This window comes from Nycticebus coucang, chromosome 2 (genome assembly GCF_027406575.1).
Source record: "Nycticebus coucang isolate mNycCou1 chromosome 2, mNycCou1.pri, whole genome shotgun sequence".
Classification (NCBI taxonomy): domain Eukaryota; kingdom Metazoa; phylum Chordata; class Mammalia; order Primates; family Lorisidae; genus Nycticebus; species Nycticebus coucang.
In genome coordinates this window covers 2680977-2698707 of record NC_069781.1, presented here as the reverse complement: position 1 = coordinate 2698707, position 17731 = coordinate 2680977, and the positions used below count along the sequence as shown (strand labels likewise).

Below are 17731 nucleotides of genomic sequence, written 5' to 3'. Positions count from 1 at the left end.
GTGAGAACACTGTTCCTGGCTGCTGCTTGCTGCACTCAGCCTTCAGGTCCCCATTTCACAGGTGGGGTATGGAGGCTTGAGTCTGCATGACATGCCCAAGGCCACATCTAGTAGGTGGCAGATCTGGGGTGCCAGCACTCTTGGCTGTGGGATCACCTACATCAGCCAGGTCTTTGGGGGCCCAAGTCCCTCTTTCCCCCACCCCACAGGTGGACAGGTCCTGTTCAGTTCATTCTCCTGCTAGGGACAGAAGGGTGCACATGGGCACACAGTGGCTGCTCCTGGTCACAAGACCTTAACCCTAACCTTGCGGCTTAGAGTCAACATGAACCCTAACCCTAACCTGGGTCCACACTGACCCCTGGGGTCAGAGTGCTGACGCACAGAAGTGCAGGCATAGCCAGCCTCACACACCCACTAGCACCCTATACACATGCACACAGTCCCTCTCCCATGACCTCACCACACTTACTCTAGAAGCCTCCACCACTCTGCTGCCCTCTTCTCTGGTGACCGCCAGGTCCTACACACCCTGGCATGGTCCCTGAGCTCTCCTGGCTCCTATATCCAGCCAGTTCCAGGGTGACTAACAGTTTCCCTTGGGAGGGACGCCATAGCCAACCAACACAAACACCCCCTGTGTCTTCTCCTGGCTCAGCAGCACAGCCTGGCCACCTGGGAGATGGGCCCACCGGGCCAGCCACCCCCGCTGCACGACCTCCTGCAGGTATGTGCTCCTCCAGCAGGGAGCTGGCCATGCTCCCACCCACCCTCAGGGTCCCCCAGACTCAAGGCCCACAAGGAACCATAACTGCTGCCTGGCCACATGGCATAGGGATCTCAGAGGGAGACAGCAACCAGGGAGGGAAGGTCTCTAGGGTCCTATAGACCCTTAGGGATTCAGGAGGAATACGGTGAAGAATTAAGCCAGGGCAGGAAGCCTCTCTGAAGCCTGCAGCATGCATCAGATGTGTGAGCCCTATGGAAGAGGTGGCCACGGTGGGTCTCCTGGAAGGGCATGTGGTACCTCCTCTCTCAAGCCCTTAGGTGACCTCGGAGCCTCAGGGTCCCTGCCAGAGTGAGGCAGCAGGAGTCCACAATGCCTGAGAAGTTGCCAGGCCCTGCAGACACCTGCCACCAGTATGGTAACACGAATCCCCACACTCAGAGGGGGCCTGCACTTGGCATTTACTGCTCCAAGGCCAAGGTCTTAAAATTTTTAACAATGTTATCTTCAGAGTCCAACCTATGTCCAAGGTCCACCTCCCACCACCCAGTGACAGCAGCTGCCCTCTGCCTCAGTGGAGGCCTGAGTGTGATGTGGGGATGGCTGGGGTCAGGCTGGATCTCAGGGTAGACACTCACCCCTCCAGTGTCCTCAAGTCCAAAGAAGTGTGACATCAAGCAACAAAGAAAACACTTTTCAGTGCTGGACTGAAAGACACCACTGGAGAAAGGGCAGCCTTGCCCTACGTTTTGAATAAGGGTCTCACGTTTTGTTTTGTTTTTTTGGCCGGGGCTGGGTTTGAACCCGCCACCTTCGGCACATGGGACCGGCGCTCTACCCCTTTGAGCCACAGGCGCCGCCCCGGGTCCCACGTTTTAAGAGCCCCACAAATGACCCGGCCAGCCCCGGCAGTCACTGCTTCCATGGCCATATCCCTCCATGACTCAAGTTGCCTGGGGCCACCTGCAGAGCCACTGGGAGAAATGATGGTTCCAGGTCCCCACCCAGCCCCCGCCTGTCCCTCTCTCGGAAGCCCCTCTTTTGCACACATCTCAGCATGCTCAGCCCCCCAAGGTGCTGTTCTGAGGCCACATTTTCTGGGAATTCTCCAAAGTTGGGCTGGAACTGTCTCCCCTGGGTTGCTGGGGCTTGCAGAACAGGGTTTGCACCCTCAGTGTCCTGGATGTCCAGCCATGGCAGGTGCCCCATAAATGAAGGATTTGTCTGGCAGCTCCTCATGCCAGGGCCTCCTCATCCTCTAAGGGTGCAGGGGAGGCACCCCTCCACTGTGCTCTGACCTGCAGATACCTGGCTCCCCCACATGGGTCAGCCCCAGCGTACTACCCACTGGCTCTGGTGAGCTATCTGGCCCTGGTGCTGGCAACAGCACCTGTCTGTAGAAGGAGATTGTCACCACCAGCCAGAGCTTTCCAGATGTCTGAGGAAGAGCTTAGAGACAGGAGAGCAGACGTCTCTGGGAGAAGCCGGGGAGAGGAGGGAGCAAGCTGGAGAAGGAAGCCAGCGGGGAGGGGCTGGCAGCACTTCTCTGGACGTTCCCTGGGGAGCTCATGTCTGTCACATCAGGGCCTGTTCTGCATGGTGACGCGCCCAGCTCAAGCTCTGTAGGACAGGCACCACAGCCAGAGCCCAGAGGACTTGGGCCCCCACACTAGCACCAAGTGCAAGCAGGGCTAGCCAGCTGAAGCCTCGAAGGTGGCCCACCTCCCTCTTCCTCCCCAGACATGCCGCTGTCCTCTTGCTGCCTGCCACGGCCAGAACAGCCTCCTGAGCAGACCTGCCAGGCCTCTCCCATCCAGCAGGCTCTGGGCTGCCAAGGAACCATCTGGGCAGCTGGGAGGTGGCTGACTAGGCCCCCCAGGGCAGCCCCAGAGGAAGAGAAAGGGGTGCTATCAGCCCCAAGGAGAGCCCCTCTGTAAGAGCTCCCCCCAGCCAGGCTAGAAGCCAACTGCCCCCTGCCCCCGGCTCCACTCTGGGCCTCAGACACAAGGCAGAAGCCCCCCTCTATCATTCCCTAACTAGTCCCTAGTCCACAAAAAACCACAGGCCACCTCAGGCCACTTGTCCTCCAGTAGGCTGGGTTTCCTGGTCCATTGACCAAGGTCAAGGACCTTTTACAACCACAGAAATCTTGCAAGTCTACCAAGAGACACCCAGAGGAAGTCGAGGTGGGGGGTTCCTGGCCCCTCACCACCACCCTTGAGCTCCTTTCTTAGCCTCCTGGGAATGTCATCTGAGAGTGGGTACACTGCTCCTAGAACTTCTCAGGGGCTTTGCTGGCCTATGCCTGTGACCTCCAGAGGTGCCCCCAAGCCAGGGACACCCTGGGGGACAGTTACACAGTCACCCATCAAAGAGCCCCCAGACCACCCATGGGGACCAGGGCTTGCGGAAGCAGGAACATCCCTGCACCCCAGAGGTTGGACACAGGAGCCAGGCACAGCAAGCTGCTGTCTTCAGATGGCCATGCTCTGTCTGCTCTGGAGCCAGGCTCTGTGGGTTCAAATCCCAACTCTCTGTCTCACTGGATGACTTTGGGAAAGTGCCCAGACTTCTCCGTGCCTCAGCTTGCTCACCTGTAAAAAGGGGCAGTGAGGCTGCCCCCACGCCGGCTGCTGTCAGTACACAAGGGCTGTGCACGGGAGCCACTTGGGCCACGTGTCATAATGCGACTTCATGCCATCCTGACAGGACGCGTGAGCGTATTGTCATGTCCAGACACAGAAAGCAGCTGAGGCCATCCAAGGCCAGAGCTGACCCTCGCAGGCTGGTCCATCAACTATAAGTCCAGGATTGGGCGCACCTGGGTCCCAAAGTCACCAAGAGTAGCATGAGAGCTCAGCCTGCCACTGGGACCAGCTGCAGACCCCTCCTCACCACCTTTGACGCAGCTCCTCCTTTTTCTGCCAGGGGCTCCCCAGTAAGGACTGATGGGGATGTTATTGATGCAGAGAAGCCAGCAGGGCAGGCAGGTTGCTGGGAGCAGAGGGGACGTGGGCCCATCAAGAGGGCAGGGGCAGCCTGTGGATCACTGCAAGGTGGGGCTGGGCTGGCCTACTCCTGATCCCCCCAGAACACTGGGGTACTCCAGTTTCCCTAGGAGTGTCCCTCCCCTGAACCCCCCTGGATGGCACCCCACGCCCACACCTGCCCTGAGGAAGCCGCCGGCTGGACCACAGAACTTGCTTCTCCTCCTTGTCCTTAGCCAGGCACACAGGCATAGTCCTCTTAGACTAAGGCTAGAAGTTTGAGCTGGGGGCACTCAGGCCTGTGCAGAGACTGCTCAGGCCACTCTTAGTCTAAGACTCCATGATAAAGCAGGTCTTTATCCCCAGATCCAGAGCAAAAAGGGGGCTGGGGAGCCCGGTGCGGCGGGCTGGAAGCAAGCTTACTGCCACACCACCAGGAAGGAAAGCCACACTGGACAGACAGGCCCCTGTAAGGGCCAGTGAGATGGCTGGGCACCACGTCTCCCAGGTCTTAGATGTCACTGCCTACCCAGGGCCAATAGGGCCTGACCTTCCGGGACACGGCTCCAGCAGCAAAGGTTACCAACCTCCCAGCAAACCTGCAGAAACCAGCAAGGAGTGTCTCCTGCCCCTCTCTGCCACAGGTCTCAACCCTGATGACAGGCTGGGCCCCCAGGAGCTGTGGAAGTGATGGGTCAGGATTCCTGGTCCACAGGGGACTCTGGCCATGACAGCCACTGAGCCTATGTCTGGCCAGCTGCTCAGCCTCATGTGGAGGGCACTTTCCAGGAGCACCCAGCAGGTAACAGCAAGGCCAGGCCAGGCGGGGAAGCCTTGGTTCCAGTCCCAGACCCCCCCCAGACAGTGCCAGCAGGAAGCCATTGACCCCTCTGTAGGTGGAGGGGAGAGCACGCAGGGGCTCTTGGCATGTGTGCTCCCCAGTGCTCACAGCAACCCTGGGGCAGGTGTGCTGACAAGGAAACTGAGGCCCACGAGGCAAAGGCCAATCCAAGGTGCTAGGGGCAGGGGTGGAGCCCTCTGCCTGCCTCATCTGGCAGGTGATCAAAAGCTGGAGGTGGCTTGAGCAGCTGAAGATGACATTGATTGAAAAATCACAATCACAATTGCAGACACACACACGGACAAATACCACGCTATGCCAGGCAGAGACCTGTGATGCCACTCTGGGCATGGGGTGTAGGAAGCCTTGGTGGGCCCCACACAAGAGCTGAGGCACAGGGCCACTGCACTCTGGAGTGACCCAGTGCTGGGGGCTGGTGTCCAAATGTGGAGGACACAGAGGCAGCAACTGGCCAGCTTCCTGGGCCAGCAGACAGCTGTCTAGGAGGCTGGAGCCATGAGGTGTTCCAGGCATCACAGCACCTCTATATAATGGGGATGCTCCTGCAGCTGGGGGCAAGGCCGGGGAGTGTGGGCAGGTCAGCCCTTTGCTCCCTCCATGTGGCTCAGGAATGGCCTGCTGGGGGCCCCCTGGGATAGGTGCTGCCCACCAGAGGTACATGGGGAAGGAGACAGGGAAGGGGAGCACCAGGGAGGGGGGTTGTGTTTGGGGGATGATCTTGAGCAGGTTCCCCTCCTCTCTGGGCCTCAGTCTCAGCCTCTGTGAAATGGGGAGAGCAGAGGCATCCACCCCAGCCACCGAGACGAGGCGTGAAGAGTCCCTGGCACACGGCTGAAGCTGGACACATGCCCGTCACGTAAGTGGTTTTCAAGATGCACTCAATGCTGTTGGGCTTCTGAGAAGGGACAGCCCCACTCTGCTGGGGGTTGGAGGGGCTGAGGCTCCTCATGACCCCAGGAAGCTGTGCAGAGGCCAGAGTGTGGAGGGCATGCAGCTGTGGGGTCTGGTCTGGCTGAAGCCCCAGCAGGTGAGGGTGGGTGGGGGATGGGGAGCCCTGAACGGTGGGCTGGTAGGCAGGAAGGACCAAGGCCGCCAGATCTCTGCTGGCTCACGGCCTGCCCAGGTTGAGTTGGCGCCCAGCCGGGCCCATCCTGCCCCCTATGTCTCAGGGACAGCAATAGCCCCAAAGCGGCCGGCAGGCCTTTTCTACTCTGCCCCCTCCAGCTCCCCAGCCCAATCACTTGCCCTGCTCCAGGGAGAACCAAGGGTCATTTCAGTCCTGTTCAGAGCTGGACGCCTTCCCCAGAGCCAGCTGGTCTGCGTCCAGGCGGCCAGGCCTCGGACAGGAGCCACACACAGGCTGCCCCCCACCTCCTCTCTACACTGCGCCGCCCTCAGAGGGGAGCTTATGTTCCAGCCTTTCTGCAGGGGCTCCTAGGCTGCCCCCTGCCCAGCCACCTGTCTACTCCCTTTGGGACCGTCCCTCCTCAGCCCCCTTCCTCCTTAATGGCTGCAACACATGTGCTTCTCTATCCCCCTCTGCACCTCCTCCCCACTCTCTTCTTCCCTTCCCCAAGCTTACAGCCCTGGCCCTGGAGTTTACAGCTGCAAAACACGCGCGCGCGCACTCTCTCTCTCTCACACACACACACACACACACACACACACACACACGCGCGCGCATGCACAAAACCAACTGTGGAATGTTTTCCTGCTTCTGAGCAGGGTTTATGGTTCTGGAGAGCTCCTTCCACCACCACCTCTCACAGCACCTGACATCTAATCGTATTTCCTCGCCACTGTTTTCCACTCCTGCTGAAAGCTAGGCCAGAGCTGGGGCTGGGGCTGGGGCTGGGGGCCAGCAGCCTAGCCGTGATGGGCCCACAGGAGACCGCACCTCCCACCCAGAGCCGCACACAGGCGGGCTCTGCTTTTCCCATTTGGAGAGGGAACTGGCTTCTCAGAGGCCAGACAGAAATGTGCCGCAGCCCTGCCTACTTGGACTTTCATTCATTCTTTTAACAAAGTCATTCATTCAGCCGGATCTTCTAAACACCCCATGTGCCAGACTTGGACATGGGGAGTTAGGGCAGGGGTCCAGCCAGCCAGAGCCCCTGCCCTGGATCCTGCGGTCAGTGAGGATACAACCCAGGCAATCCCACACCCACAGCTGCGAGGCAGGTGGCAGGTGCCAGGTGCCAGGACAGGAGTGATGTGGCATGTGTGGACACAGTGTGAGAGCCCCTCGCTAGTCGTGGAGGGTGGAGCACTGTCTGCCATGACGCCTTCCCCACAGATAGGCAGTCTAGCCTGCAACCAGAGGGATCAGGCGAACCAGACGGGGGAGGGCAGGAAGCACCTGCCTGGGAGGGAGGGGCCTGTCATGCACAAGAGCTGGGGCACAGTCTGGGCCATGGGTGGCCTGGTGGTCTCTGTCCATGCTTAGATGCCACCTGAAGGCTGTGAGTGCCTTGGAAGAGTCTTAAGCAGAATGACCCAACCAGACTTGTTGAGTCAGATGTTTCATTGCAAACAACAGTAACAGGCTCCAGCTGACTTGAGACAAAAAGGGGATTCCACAAATCTCTGCGAGAGCTCCAGATAGAAGCAAAGGTGGCCTCTCAGAGGAGGAGCAGACCCGTGGCCTCATTGCCACACCCCAGGTTCCAGTTCCTAGGAGGACAGAGCCAGAAATGCGGAAGAGGGCCCCCAGCCACCCCAGCCACCAGTCCCCCACACAACATGGCTTATCACACAGACATCATGTCAGCGAGCCTAAGAAACCAGACCCAGAACAGTGCATGATCGCACGTGGAGTTCTGGAACCCGCAAAGCCGGGTGTGGGGGCAAAACCGTATTAGTGGCTGCCACTGCTGGGGGAATCCTGAGCAGAAGAGAATGAACCCTGTGGGCGTTACACAGGTGTCTGCACTTGTTAAAACTAAACAGATTGCGCATTTTAAATCAGTGCATTTTGTCCCACGTGAATTACACCACGATGAAAAATTAAAATGGAAGCACAAGCTGTCCTTTGGCTGCCAACAAGTCAGTCAGTCAACCCAGGGAAAGAGACCGTGCCCAGGTGGCTCAGCCCACACACTCATCATTGTTTGTCCAGGGAGGAGGCGCCACGCCAGACAGCTCCCCAAGACCTCTTGCAACAAGGGAAGGTAATTTCCGAAGGGCTGGCCAAGGAGCTGTCGTCAGAAGAGCAGAGAGGAGCTGAGGGGCGCGTGCTGGAAGCACTACCAGAGCCGGTCCTCATCCATAAGGTGTGAAACACGCCACCAGGCAGGGCAGAAAGTTAGTTTCGTGAACCCAGCCACCAGGAAAGGGGGGCCAGGATAGTATCTGAGGGCTGCCAAGTCCTCTTGTGTTTAGAATGGACTAAATCTTGGGTTCTCTTGCCACTTGCGGACATGTAACCCTAGGAACAGAGACCCTGGTCTCATTCTGGGGAGGGGGCCAGGATGGAAAATGTCTGGAATTCAGAGATTGTACTACCAGGGACTCTTCCCCAAGGCTGTTGTCTCAGAGCAAAAAAGTATGGCCTCCTTCAACTCCTCCAGCCTCTCAAAAAAAAAAAAAAAAAACTCCAGCAAGTATAGGTCACATGGCACATCAGCTGTTGGACTCTCTCCGTGTGTCCTCGACATGTGCTCTGGTGTCCCTGCCTTTGTCCAGGGCATTTAAACCCTCCTGTGGTCGCCCTGCAGCTGCCATCGGGGCCTTCTCCCTCGCAAGCCCTGCCCTGGGGCCTGGAGGCCTGCACACTCGCCAGAGCCTTCCTCCTGCACATGGGGACACTGGTGGCCAAGCTGCTCCTACCCACCCTCAGCAGCCTGGCCCTCCTGCCCACAGTCAGCATTGCCGCCAAGAGGCGGTTTCACATGGAGGCCATGGTCTACCTCTTCACCATGTTCTTCGTGGCGGTGAGTCTGGGGGCCTCGGGAGACCCAGGCAGCACAGGAGGGGGCCGTCTTGCCACCACTTTCCTGTATGGGGTGAGGAAGAAAACTGATTTGGAAGTAAAAAAAGAGGCCAGGGTGGGGGTCCAGTGTTGTCCCCTGCCTCAGTTTCCCCATCTGTTCTGCAATTGCAGCTGTGTGAGTGAGGCCAAGTGCATGACAGAGCAGGTCAGTCATTTAAGGACAGGCCCCCTGAGTGCCTGGCTCCCCTGCCCCACCTCCCTCTGGCCAAGCCAGGAACCACTGAGCAGAAGGGTAATGGGGGGGCCAGGCCTGGAAGCAGTTATGGTTCAGAAACAAAAAGGGCCCGGGGAGTGCTTTAGGGTCTGGAGCGGCCCTGTCCAGGAGGACCCACTCCGCTCCGCTCACGCCCCTCTCTGGACCCTCTTCTGTCTCCTGCACGTCTGTTCTCCCTCCTCTCTCCCCCCCAGCCCTCCCTCTGAGGGTCTCCTTCTCCTTTCTGGGTCTGGTCTTCCCTCTGCCTCTCTTATTTGCTTTCTGTGTCTGGCTCTCCTTTGATTTCTGGGACTACAAAGCTGTGGAATTTACTCTCTAAACCTCTTGATCTCTGGTTTTGCTCCCCTGACCCTCCAAGTGTCTCTCTGACTCCTTCTGTCCCTCCCTCCAGCTTGGTTGTCTATCTGCAATCTGTCTAACCTATCCTGTGTCTCCCACTGTCATCCTTCTGTCCTCATGCCCTCCTGCCTCCCAGCCTTTGGCTGTCTCCACGCCTGCCCTGGGAGCCAGCATCCCCCCAGCCTCTTCCAGGCAATGCCAGGCCTGAACTGTTTTCAACACACCCCCCAGGCAGCCCCTACCCCAGCAGCAGGGCCTCTGTGGGCAAAAATGCCAAGCACACAGGTGTGCACAGAGCAGCCTGAGGGCCAGGTCTGCGAGCACATGCATGTTTGCAGAAATGCACTCACATGTTGTGCCTGCATCCCAAGTCAGCCAAGCCCGACTTTGCCTACAGTGGGAGAAGCCAAGTGTGCACTTGACTAGGGGGCCACACACCCCAGTTTGTTCTGTTCCCATAAGTAGCTGTGACCTGAGGCAGGCTGGGTCCCTTGTGTGACCTGGAACAGACTGTGTCCCTTGTGGTACCAGATGCCACTGTGGGAGAGACACCAGCCACAGCCCTGAGGACCCACAAGCCAGCATCTGGTGGCTGGGTCTCTGCACACTGTCTTAGTCAATCTTCTTACGGCCCCCTCAGCCCCGTGCTGTGATCCTTCTGTGACAGATGAAGAGGCTAAGTCCCAGAGAGGCTGAGTCACTGTGCTCCGTGAGCACCCAGCCCACCCCGGAGCTCCCAGCTGGTTCAAAGCATTTTCCAAACGCCATTCCATTTACTCCTCCTGGGCCCCCGGGCTGGGTCAGGGCTGTGGGAAAGCCTAGGGCCAATGCAGAGGCAGCACTTGTCTACAGGCACAGTGGGGAGAGAAACTGGGGTCTTGTCCCCCACATCCCATGTTGGACCCAGCCCAACAAACCACAAGCAGCACCAGGCTGCCCTCCCTGCCTGGGCCTGGGCTGGCCACCCAGCTGCCTCTGTGCCGGCCTCAGGGGCTGCCCAGCCCCACCCTGCCCCACCCTGAGTGTCAGGGGCAGCTGCCTCCTGCAACAAATGTGCTCTAGCCTCAAAGCCACATTCTGTAGCTCCCAAAGTTCTCCACTCCACGTGGCTTCTCTTGCGTTCCGACAAGGACCCTCCTGTGACAGTCACCACTTCTGTGCATGCACACCCTACAGACCGCCATTCTCACCCCACTCGACAGGCTGCTTGCCTGAGCTCCCACCACAAGGACCCACCGGCCAGGCTGCTCCAGAGCCACACCGCCCCGACCACCACCCTCACCGGGCCAGGCCTGCCCTGCTTCCTGGTGGGTGGTGAGGGAGGCCCTCGGTCCCTGCCAGCCCTGACCCCTAGGCAAGTGGTGCTGAGCAGAGCTAAGGTCCCACTGTTAGGAGGAACTAAGGGCCTGGTGAGAGAGGCTCCCAAGAGTGGGCCAGCTGCCCCCTGACCCTGCACACACACAGCAAACAGTCTACACCGGGAGCTGGCCTTGCAGCTAACATGAGGAGAGGCCATTCCTGCTCCTGACAGGGACAGGTCTAACAGTGAGTCAGTCTCAGTTGTCCACAGCAATCTATGCCACGAAGGACACGCAGAGGCTGTAGGCTGGGGCAGGAGTGGGAGGTATAGTTCTGAAGGAGCCAGGAGACCAGGACCACAAGGCCTGGACCCTTCTCCCTGCTCTTGTGCACATTTAAACACCTTGATCAGGCCCTACCTCAACCTTCTCCTTCTCCAAGCTGAACAGTCGTGGCCACCACCTGGTTACCCTCCTCTCGCCTCTCCTTAGAAAGGGGCAGCGTCTGGGAGTGCTGTAAGAAGTGGGACTGCCACCTCCCTTGTTCTAAACACCTCCCGAGTGTGCCATAAATGTAGGCCGCATACCACTGCGCTCAGTAGGTGCTCTCTAAGTCCACCCGACTTCCCGACTCACCAGATGACCCAGGCCCCGCTCCCTTGCCAGTGTCCCTGCCACCTCCAGGCTCCAGACATGGGCTGCTGTCCAGCCTGCTCCCTCCCGCCGAGCTGGGCTTACCACCAGTTGGTTGTGCTGGCTCCTGAGCTTGTTTATGCCAGTTGAACTTGTCAAAATAATTATGTCATGTAATTAAATATTACTTAAAATGATGACATGTGAGTGCAAAAGGAGAAAGAGTTGTTTTCCGTAAGTTTGTGGACTGCTTCGAAATACTCCATGTAGGCACTTAGGTCTAAATCAGGTGCGGGGTAAAAAATGAGGGGGGGGGAGGGGCAGCACCTGGGTGCTGCGCTCACACCTGCTGAGGCTCTAAGAGCTCCACGCCCTTCTGAGAAACAGAGACAGAGGCTGCAGACAGCAATTCTCAGCCCGCACCCCAGAATCTGTTAAAAACCCACCCCTTGCACCCCAACCCAGAGATCCTGGGCCAGCACTTCAGGGTGGGACTCTGCTCCCTGTGTCTTAACACCCGCCAGGTGTTCTGATGCCCATCCCAGCCTGAGAAGGCTGCTGCAGGGGAGATCAGTCATGGTGGGGGGAGGGTGCATTTGTGCAAGAAAAGGCCCCATAGAGCAGCTGCACCCAGAAAGGAGGCTCTGGCCTCAGTGCCAAGACCACCGAGCATGTGCAGTAAATCAGCTCGAGCTTTGGGGTTCCCATGGCCGCCCAGACGTTCACTGAGACCCGGCACACTGTAGGACCTGAACCCCTCTGGTGCAAGCTCCATTTATTCCCCCAGAGGACCCCATGAAGGGGGCACTTGGCCATGCCCCACTTTTCAGATGGGAGACTGAGGCCCACAGCCCCTAAGTGACTTGCCCAAGTTCTCTCAGCCAGTTGGTGGCCTGGCTCTTGAGGGGCTGGTGTCTCAGGGGCCAGCCCCTGCCCCAGGCTCCAGCCCCAACCTCCACCCTCAGCCCGTGACTGCAGCTTTTTCGGCAGCTCTACCACGCCTGCCATGGGCCTGGCCTGTCTGTGCTCTGCTTCGCTCGGCATGACATCCTGGAATACTTCAGCATTTACGGGACAGCACTGAGCATGTGGGTGTCCCTGATGGGTGAGTTGTTACCCCAAAGCCTGGCCCTGCAGGCAAGGCCGGCTCTCTGCCCCCACACCACCCCTCCACCCCATCTCTAAGAACCTCTTCTCTTTGCTGGGCTCGGGGCCTCTTCAGCTCCTACATGCCTGAGTTCCAGTTTTCAGATCCTTTTAAAATGACTCAGGTAGTAAAAGCTTGTGATGAACAGAAGCAGCCAGGACTAACACAGGGAAAAGTGTGGCTAGGCCCTCCCGCCCCTCCCCGGAGGGCCAAGGGCACTTTCCCACAAGTACCCACACAGCCTGGGGCCTCGTGGAGACAGGACCTTCCCAGGCCCAGGGTCCTACAAATCTGCTTCCACTCACTGCTGTCTCGCAGCTCTGTGGAGACCCATGTCCCCATCACCCGAGGGCGTCTGCTCCCTGGCCTGGGAGCTGCAGGCCTTCTCTCTGCCCCAGGGTCCTCATCCTGCTGGGTGGGCATGTCCTTCTCTTGCACCCTGATCTCATGAAAGCTGGTTGCCAACACAGAGCCGCTCACCTCTGCCCATGGAAGGCAGCAGGCTTTCCCCTAAAAACTAGAGGGAATACTTACTCCCCAAGAGCATCTGGGTCTCGGGGTCTCATTAGCCAAGGGGACCCTGAGCGGGGCCATCTGAGGGACACGTCCTGGGGGCAGAAGCAGCCGCTCACAGTCCGCATGTCTCTCTCCGCCCCCTCCAGCCCTGGCTGACTTTGATGAACCCAAAAGGTCTACCCTGGTGATGTTCGGCGTCCTGACCATCGCAGTGCGAATCTACCACGACCGCGGGGGCTACGGCGTGTACTCAGGCCCCATCGGCACCGCTGTCCTCATCATCGCCGCAAAGTGGGTGCGTATTGGGTGCACATCTGTGAGGGGGACCTGGGGGCCCCAACCTGCTCCTGGCTGGGGTTCCTCCTGCCCTCGTGGGTGGGCAGGCTGGACACACAGAATCAGAAGAATCACGCAGAAAACGGCCATCAGGCGCTCCCTCCAAGCAGACGGCAAGAGCCCTGTCTGTTCTCACTAGTGTTGGGCTGAGTCCAAGTCACTGACCCCTCGGCCTCCACAACCACCTTGTGAGATAACCCACCTGGCGTATTGGCAGGGAACCCAGCTTCCCGTGTGTCCTGCACCAGTAGCCACTCACTGCTGTTAGGTCATTGTCCTCAGTGCAGAGATGATGCCGTAGAGAGGCAACTTCAGCGAGGAAAATGGCTGGGTTAACCTGAGGAGACTTCCTGGAGGGGGAGTGTGGTGTGAGGCCCAGGCCCTTTACACGTGTTCCGGGGTTCCCTACACACTCTGCAGTACCCAGGCTCTCTCGCTGCAGAGACCAAAACCCACTCAAACTAGCCCAAGCCAAAAAGGAACATTACGGCAGGACAGACCCAGGGGTAGTGGACCCAGGGGCAGGAGGGAGTCTAAGCTTTGAGGGCCAGACACAGACCTGGGAGCTTTGGCTTGGGCTGGTTCTCCCCCGGGAAAACTCTGTCCCATTTGCCCCTTTGGAGTACAGCCTGGGACCTTGTGGTAGGAGGAGACCTGGCCTGGCCCACTCTATTGCAACAGAGGGAAAGAAAGTTCTGGTGGCAAAGCTTTCAAAGCCTGCCCTACTCTGCTGGACAGCCAAGAAGGACAGCTTGATTTTGCCATTTGGGTAACAAAGAAACTGAGGCGTAGAGAGACTGGCAACTTAACAGGAAGTCACAGCAGGGCAGTGGTCAGGCCAGAACTTGACTTTCCAAGCAGGTGACACAAGGGAGCCTCTTTCTCTGCAGCCCAGGGAAGCAGAGCTCCCCTGGGCTGCCCTGAGGCCCCTAAAGCTGCTTTGTGAGGGGAGGGGATGTGCTGGGTAAGGTCCATAATGTCTATTTAAGAATGCAGGATAGGGGGCTCCGGGCTCTAATACCCGCCTTGATGCTGGCTCTGCACCCAGGCTATTCCCCCCTAGTTTTAACCACCCAGAGCAGAATTTACTCATTAGTGTCCCCACAAAGTGCTGTGAGACTTCCAAGGCCCTGGGGCTGGGGTCTGGGCACAGGGATGGGAGATGGGCTGTCTGCCTCCCTGCATCTGGGCTCAAATTACGTTTTCTAGATCATGAAGTATACAGTTTATTTTGTATATTCAAGAGCAGTTGTTTCCTGGAATGAGGGTGGGCTTTACTTCCTGAGGCTTATCTCTTCTTGGGAGAGGTTTGGGAACCACCACCACCCCCCAGAGGAGAAAGTGACAAGTGACAAGAGTTGGATGGAGGTGCCCTGGGGTGAGGCAGCCCATGGTGTGACCTGGAGGTCGGTCCCATGGGGGCTGTGGGCCTGGGTCATCTGCACCCAGGGTCACACTATTGCGAGGGAAATTCCAAAACGCTGACTGCTGGAATCAGCTTACATTCATTTGTTGGCAAATCTGCCTTGGCACAGCAGGAGGCCTTGTGTGGGCTTCATGTGCCCCAGGCAGGGAAGTGTGCAGTGAGGGACGCTGCCCCACCTCAGGGCTTACACCTCATACTCTGTATGTGACGATTTCTCCTTCTTGAATGCAGACATGCTGAGCCTTGAAACACTCCTGGCCCCAGGGCCCATGCTCACAGGTGGACCTGCCCTTATTCCCCTTTCTCTGCAGGGAACCATCTGTCTCAGGGCAGCTCCCTCCTGGGCCTTGTTCTGACCTCAGTGTCTGAGAAGTCGGTATCTGATAATTGGTTCTGGCTAAGTTTTCCCAATAAATATGAAGATAGGTCCTTTAGCTGGTAAAGTAAATAATGTTTGCGTGCCAAGTAAAGTTGTCCCACGGACCATCACAAGTGCCACCCCGTGGGCCGCCCTGGGCTGGCAGGTGCCAAATACACCATTGCCCCCTCCCCTGTAAAAAGTCGCCCTGTGCAGTCCCTGGGGCTCCCCTTTGGAGGGAGATGGCAGCCTCCAAGGGATGGCCTGGTGACATCCAAAGAGGCAGGGGGAGATCTTTATGGGGCACATTGGCCCCAGAGGACCCCAGGCAGGTCACCCAAGTGAAGGGCTAGGTCTGGCAGAAGTAACCCTGTGGCCTGGCCACAGACGGGCATGTTCCACCTGGAGATGGCCAGGGCGAGCAAGTGCAGGGCCAGCCCTGGGGCTGGCTCAGGTGGAGTCCAGTGCCCAGCCTGAGACCTGAGAGGCCTGCTGTTACCACCTTCCCTGCAGCTGCGCAAGATGAAGGAGAAGCAGGCTCTGTACCCCGACGCCAGTGTCTACACCCAGCAGCTGGGCCCTGGCCTCTGCTTTGGTGCCCTTGCCCTCATGCTCCGCTTCTTCTTCGAGGTACCAAGCCTGGTGGGGAAGCGCCCCGTCCACCCAAGCCAGCTTGGCATGGCCTCGCTCAGCTGGGGGCGTTAGAGGCATCACAGCCTGTGTGGGCCGGGGGGTTAAAGAGCCCAGAGCTGGCCTGTGCGGTGATCATAACCAAGAGGCCAAGGCCGGCCTGGGGGAGAGGGTGGAGAGGGACAGAGTGGGGAAGGGTGGGAGGAGGGGGCTCCCAGCCTCTGGTCAGAGGCCTGAGAGCGTACGGAGCATACTGGCCTGGGGGTGGGTGGAGGAAAGGCCACCATGACTGGGCCGCCGGGAGTCCTCCTGCAGGGCCCACATGCACTTGGTACACAGCAGGGACTTGGGCCCTCCAGGGGCTCGGGGAGCCTTGGGGGGCTGAGGACCAGACTGACTCCCTGCCCCCACAGGACTGGGACTACACCTACGTCCACAGCTTCTACCACTGTGCCCTGGCCATGTCCTTTGTCCTGCTGCTGCCCAAGGTCAACAAGAAGGCTGGGAACGCTGGGGGCCCAGTCAAGCTGGACTGTCCCACCCTGTGCTGCGCCTGTGTCTGACCTCGCTCCCAGCTCTGCCCCGCCCCTACCCTCACTCCTGAGAGTCTCCCCCCAGGGCCTCTCCTGCCCCCACCCTGCCCCAGAGCATCCAGGAGGGACAGTATCTATGGCAGCCTGGGAGGTCCCTGGACCTTTGTGCTGCACCTGCTGTGTGGTGCTAGGTGCCCCGGAGCCCTGGACTGGGTTTCACTGGTGCTCAGCACTATGTGGGAAAGAAAGCACTTGTTCCCCCAAGACTCATCATGACTGACAGATGTGTCTAAAGCCCACAGCCAGCTATACAGCCAGTGCCAGCCGCCAAGTGGGGACGCCCAGCCCCTCCCATGTCATCCACTTTCCCCTGGAAGCTGACATCACCTCTCTGTCCTATGGCCATGGGCTCTGAGTGCACCCATTTAGGGAGCCATGGCCAGTGTGGCCAGCTCTGTCCCTGGCCCAGGTCTTCCCTTTACCCGGCCTTCCAGCCAGTTCTCGAATCAAGCCGTTTCTGTAACAATCACCAATAAGACTCCCTGATTTACTGATCCTACTGCCTGCCAGGCACTTTATTTATGTCCAGTTCTTAAAACAAGACTTCGAGTCCAGTGGCGTGGCTCCCAGCCTATGGACAAACGCCCAAGGTTCTGAGCTGAACCCACACCACTGGAGCACCTGTCCTTGTCCTCGGCCCCACACACCAGCCCTCAGCCCCGCCGCCTGCTGTGCCCCCAGCGTGGAGAGGCGTGTTTGAGTGCTGTGACCTTGAGCAGAGCCCTGGAGCCCACACTATGAGCTCCCGCCTGCAACGGTCCAGGAGTGGTGGGTGGGGTGGCCAGACATCACCTCACAGCCTGCATCTCCTCAGAACCCAGCCCACCCTCTCCCCTGGCAGTCCCAGGCCCATCTGTCAGGCAGGAAGTCGCTGACACCTGTCTGGGGCCTGTTTCTGTTTCCAGACGGTGGCAGCCAGGTCCAGTCCCTGAAGTAATCTCCCATATCCTCAGGGGCTAACTCTGCACCTGGGTGGGGACACTCCAGCTCCTTGGCCTGGCCACATCCCAGAGGGCTATGGGCTGGCCCCTCCTCAATCCTGCTCCCCCCCTGCCAGCAGAGGGCAGGCACAGGGGACAGAGCCTGCTGTGTCCCATGTTTCCCTCCTGGCTCTTGGGGACCTCACTGAGCTCAGGGGCCAGGACAGGATGCCACCCTGTTTTTCAGATGAGGAAGCTGAAGCTCCACAGTCAGGGCTCTGAGGGCAACCACCCAGCAGGGGATCAGGGGCCTGTCCTCTGTGCCCCCATCATAGGCCAAGGACACTGGCCCCCATCCAAGTGCTGTGCCCTGACAAAGAGAGTGTCCTGGCCCTGCCTCTGTCTGCTGCCAGTCTATAGGAGGGGGTGCACACACATGCACACACATGTACACACGTACACAGACATGCACGTACACTCATACTTCACACACACCAGGAAGGGACAGGCTGGCCCGGAACCATGTAGACTCTGTAAGTCTCCACACCAGGTGACGGGGAAGCTACAGACTTGGGGTCTCGGGGGCACTCCTACAGGAGCAGGTAGGTACAAGGTAGCCGGCCTCCAGTCACCTTGCTGCCAGCACCTCCCAGCTCTGTGGCAACACATGGAAACTTGGAGGTGGCAGGATACTCCTGGGCAGGGAGGACAGGCCCCCACCCAGCACATAAGGACCACACTAGCCAGCTCTTCA

At 58.9% G+C, this 17731-nt stretch overlaps 1 protein-coding gene across 1 annotated transcript; it reads left to right on the top strand.

Annotated features, from left to right (window-relative positions):
• The first annotated feature begins 8266 nt into the window (after positions 1–8266).
• Positions 8267–17405, top strand: MYMK (myomaker, myoblast fusion factor). Its single transcript, XM_053558376.1, has 5 exons — positions 8267–8508; positions 12042–12156; positions 12861–13009; positions 15348–15464; positions 15878–17405. The coding sequence occupies exons 1-5, from the start codon at positions 8374–8376 to the stop codon at positions 16025–16027; spliced, it is 666 nt and encodes a 221-aa protein (XP_053414351.1). The 5' UTR covers positions 8267–8373; the 3' UTR covers positions 16028–17405.
• The last annotated feature ends 326 nt before the right edge of the window (positions 17406–17731 follow it).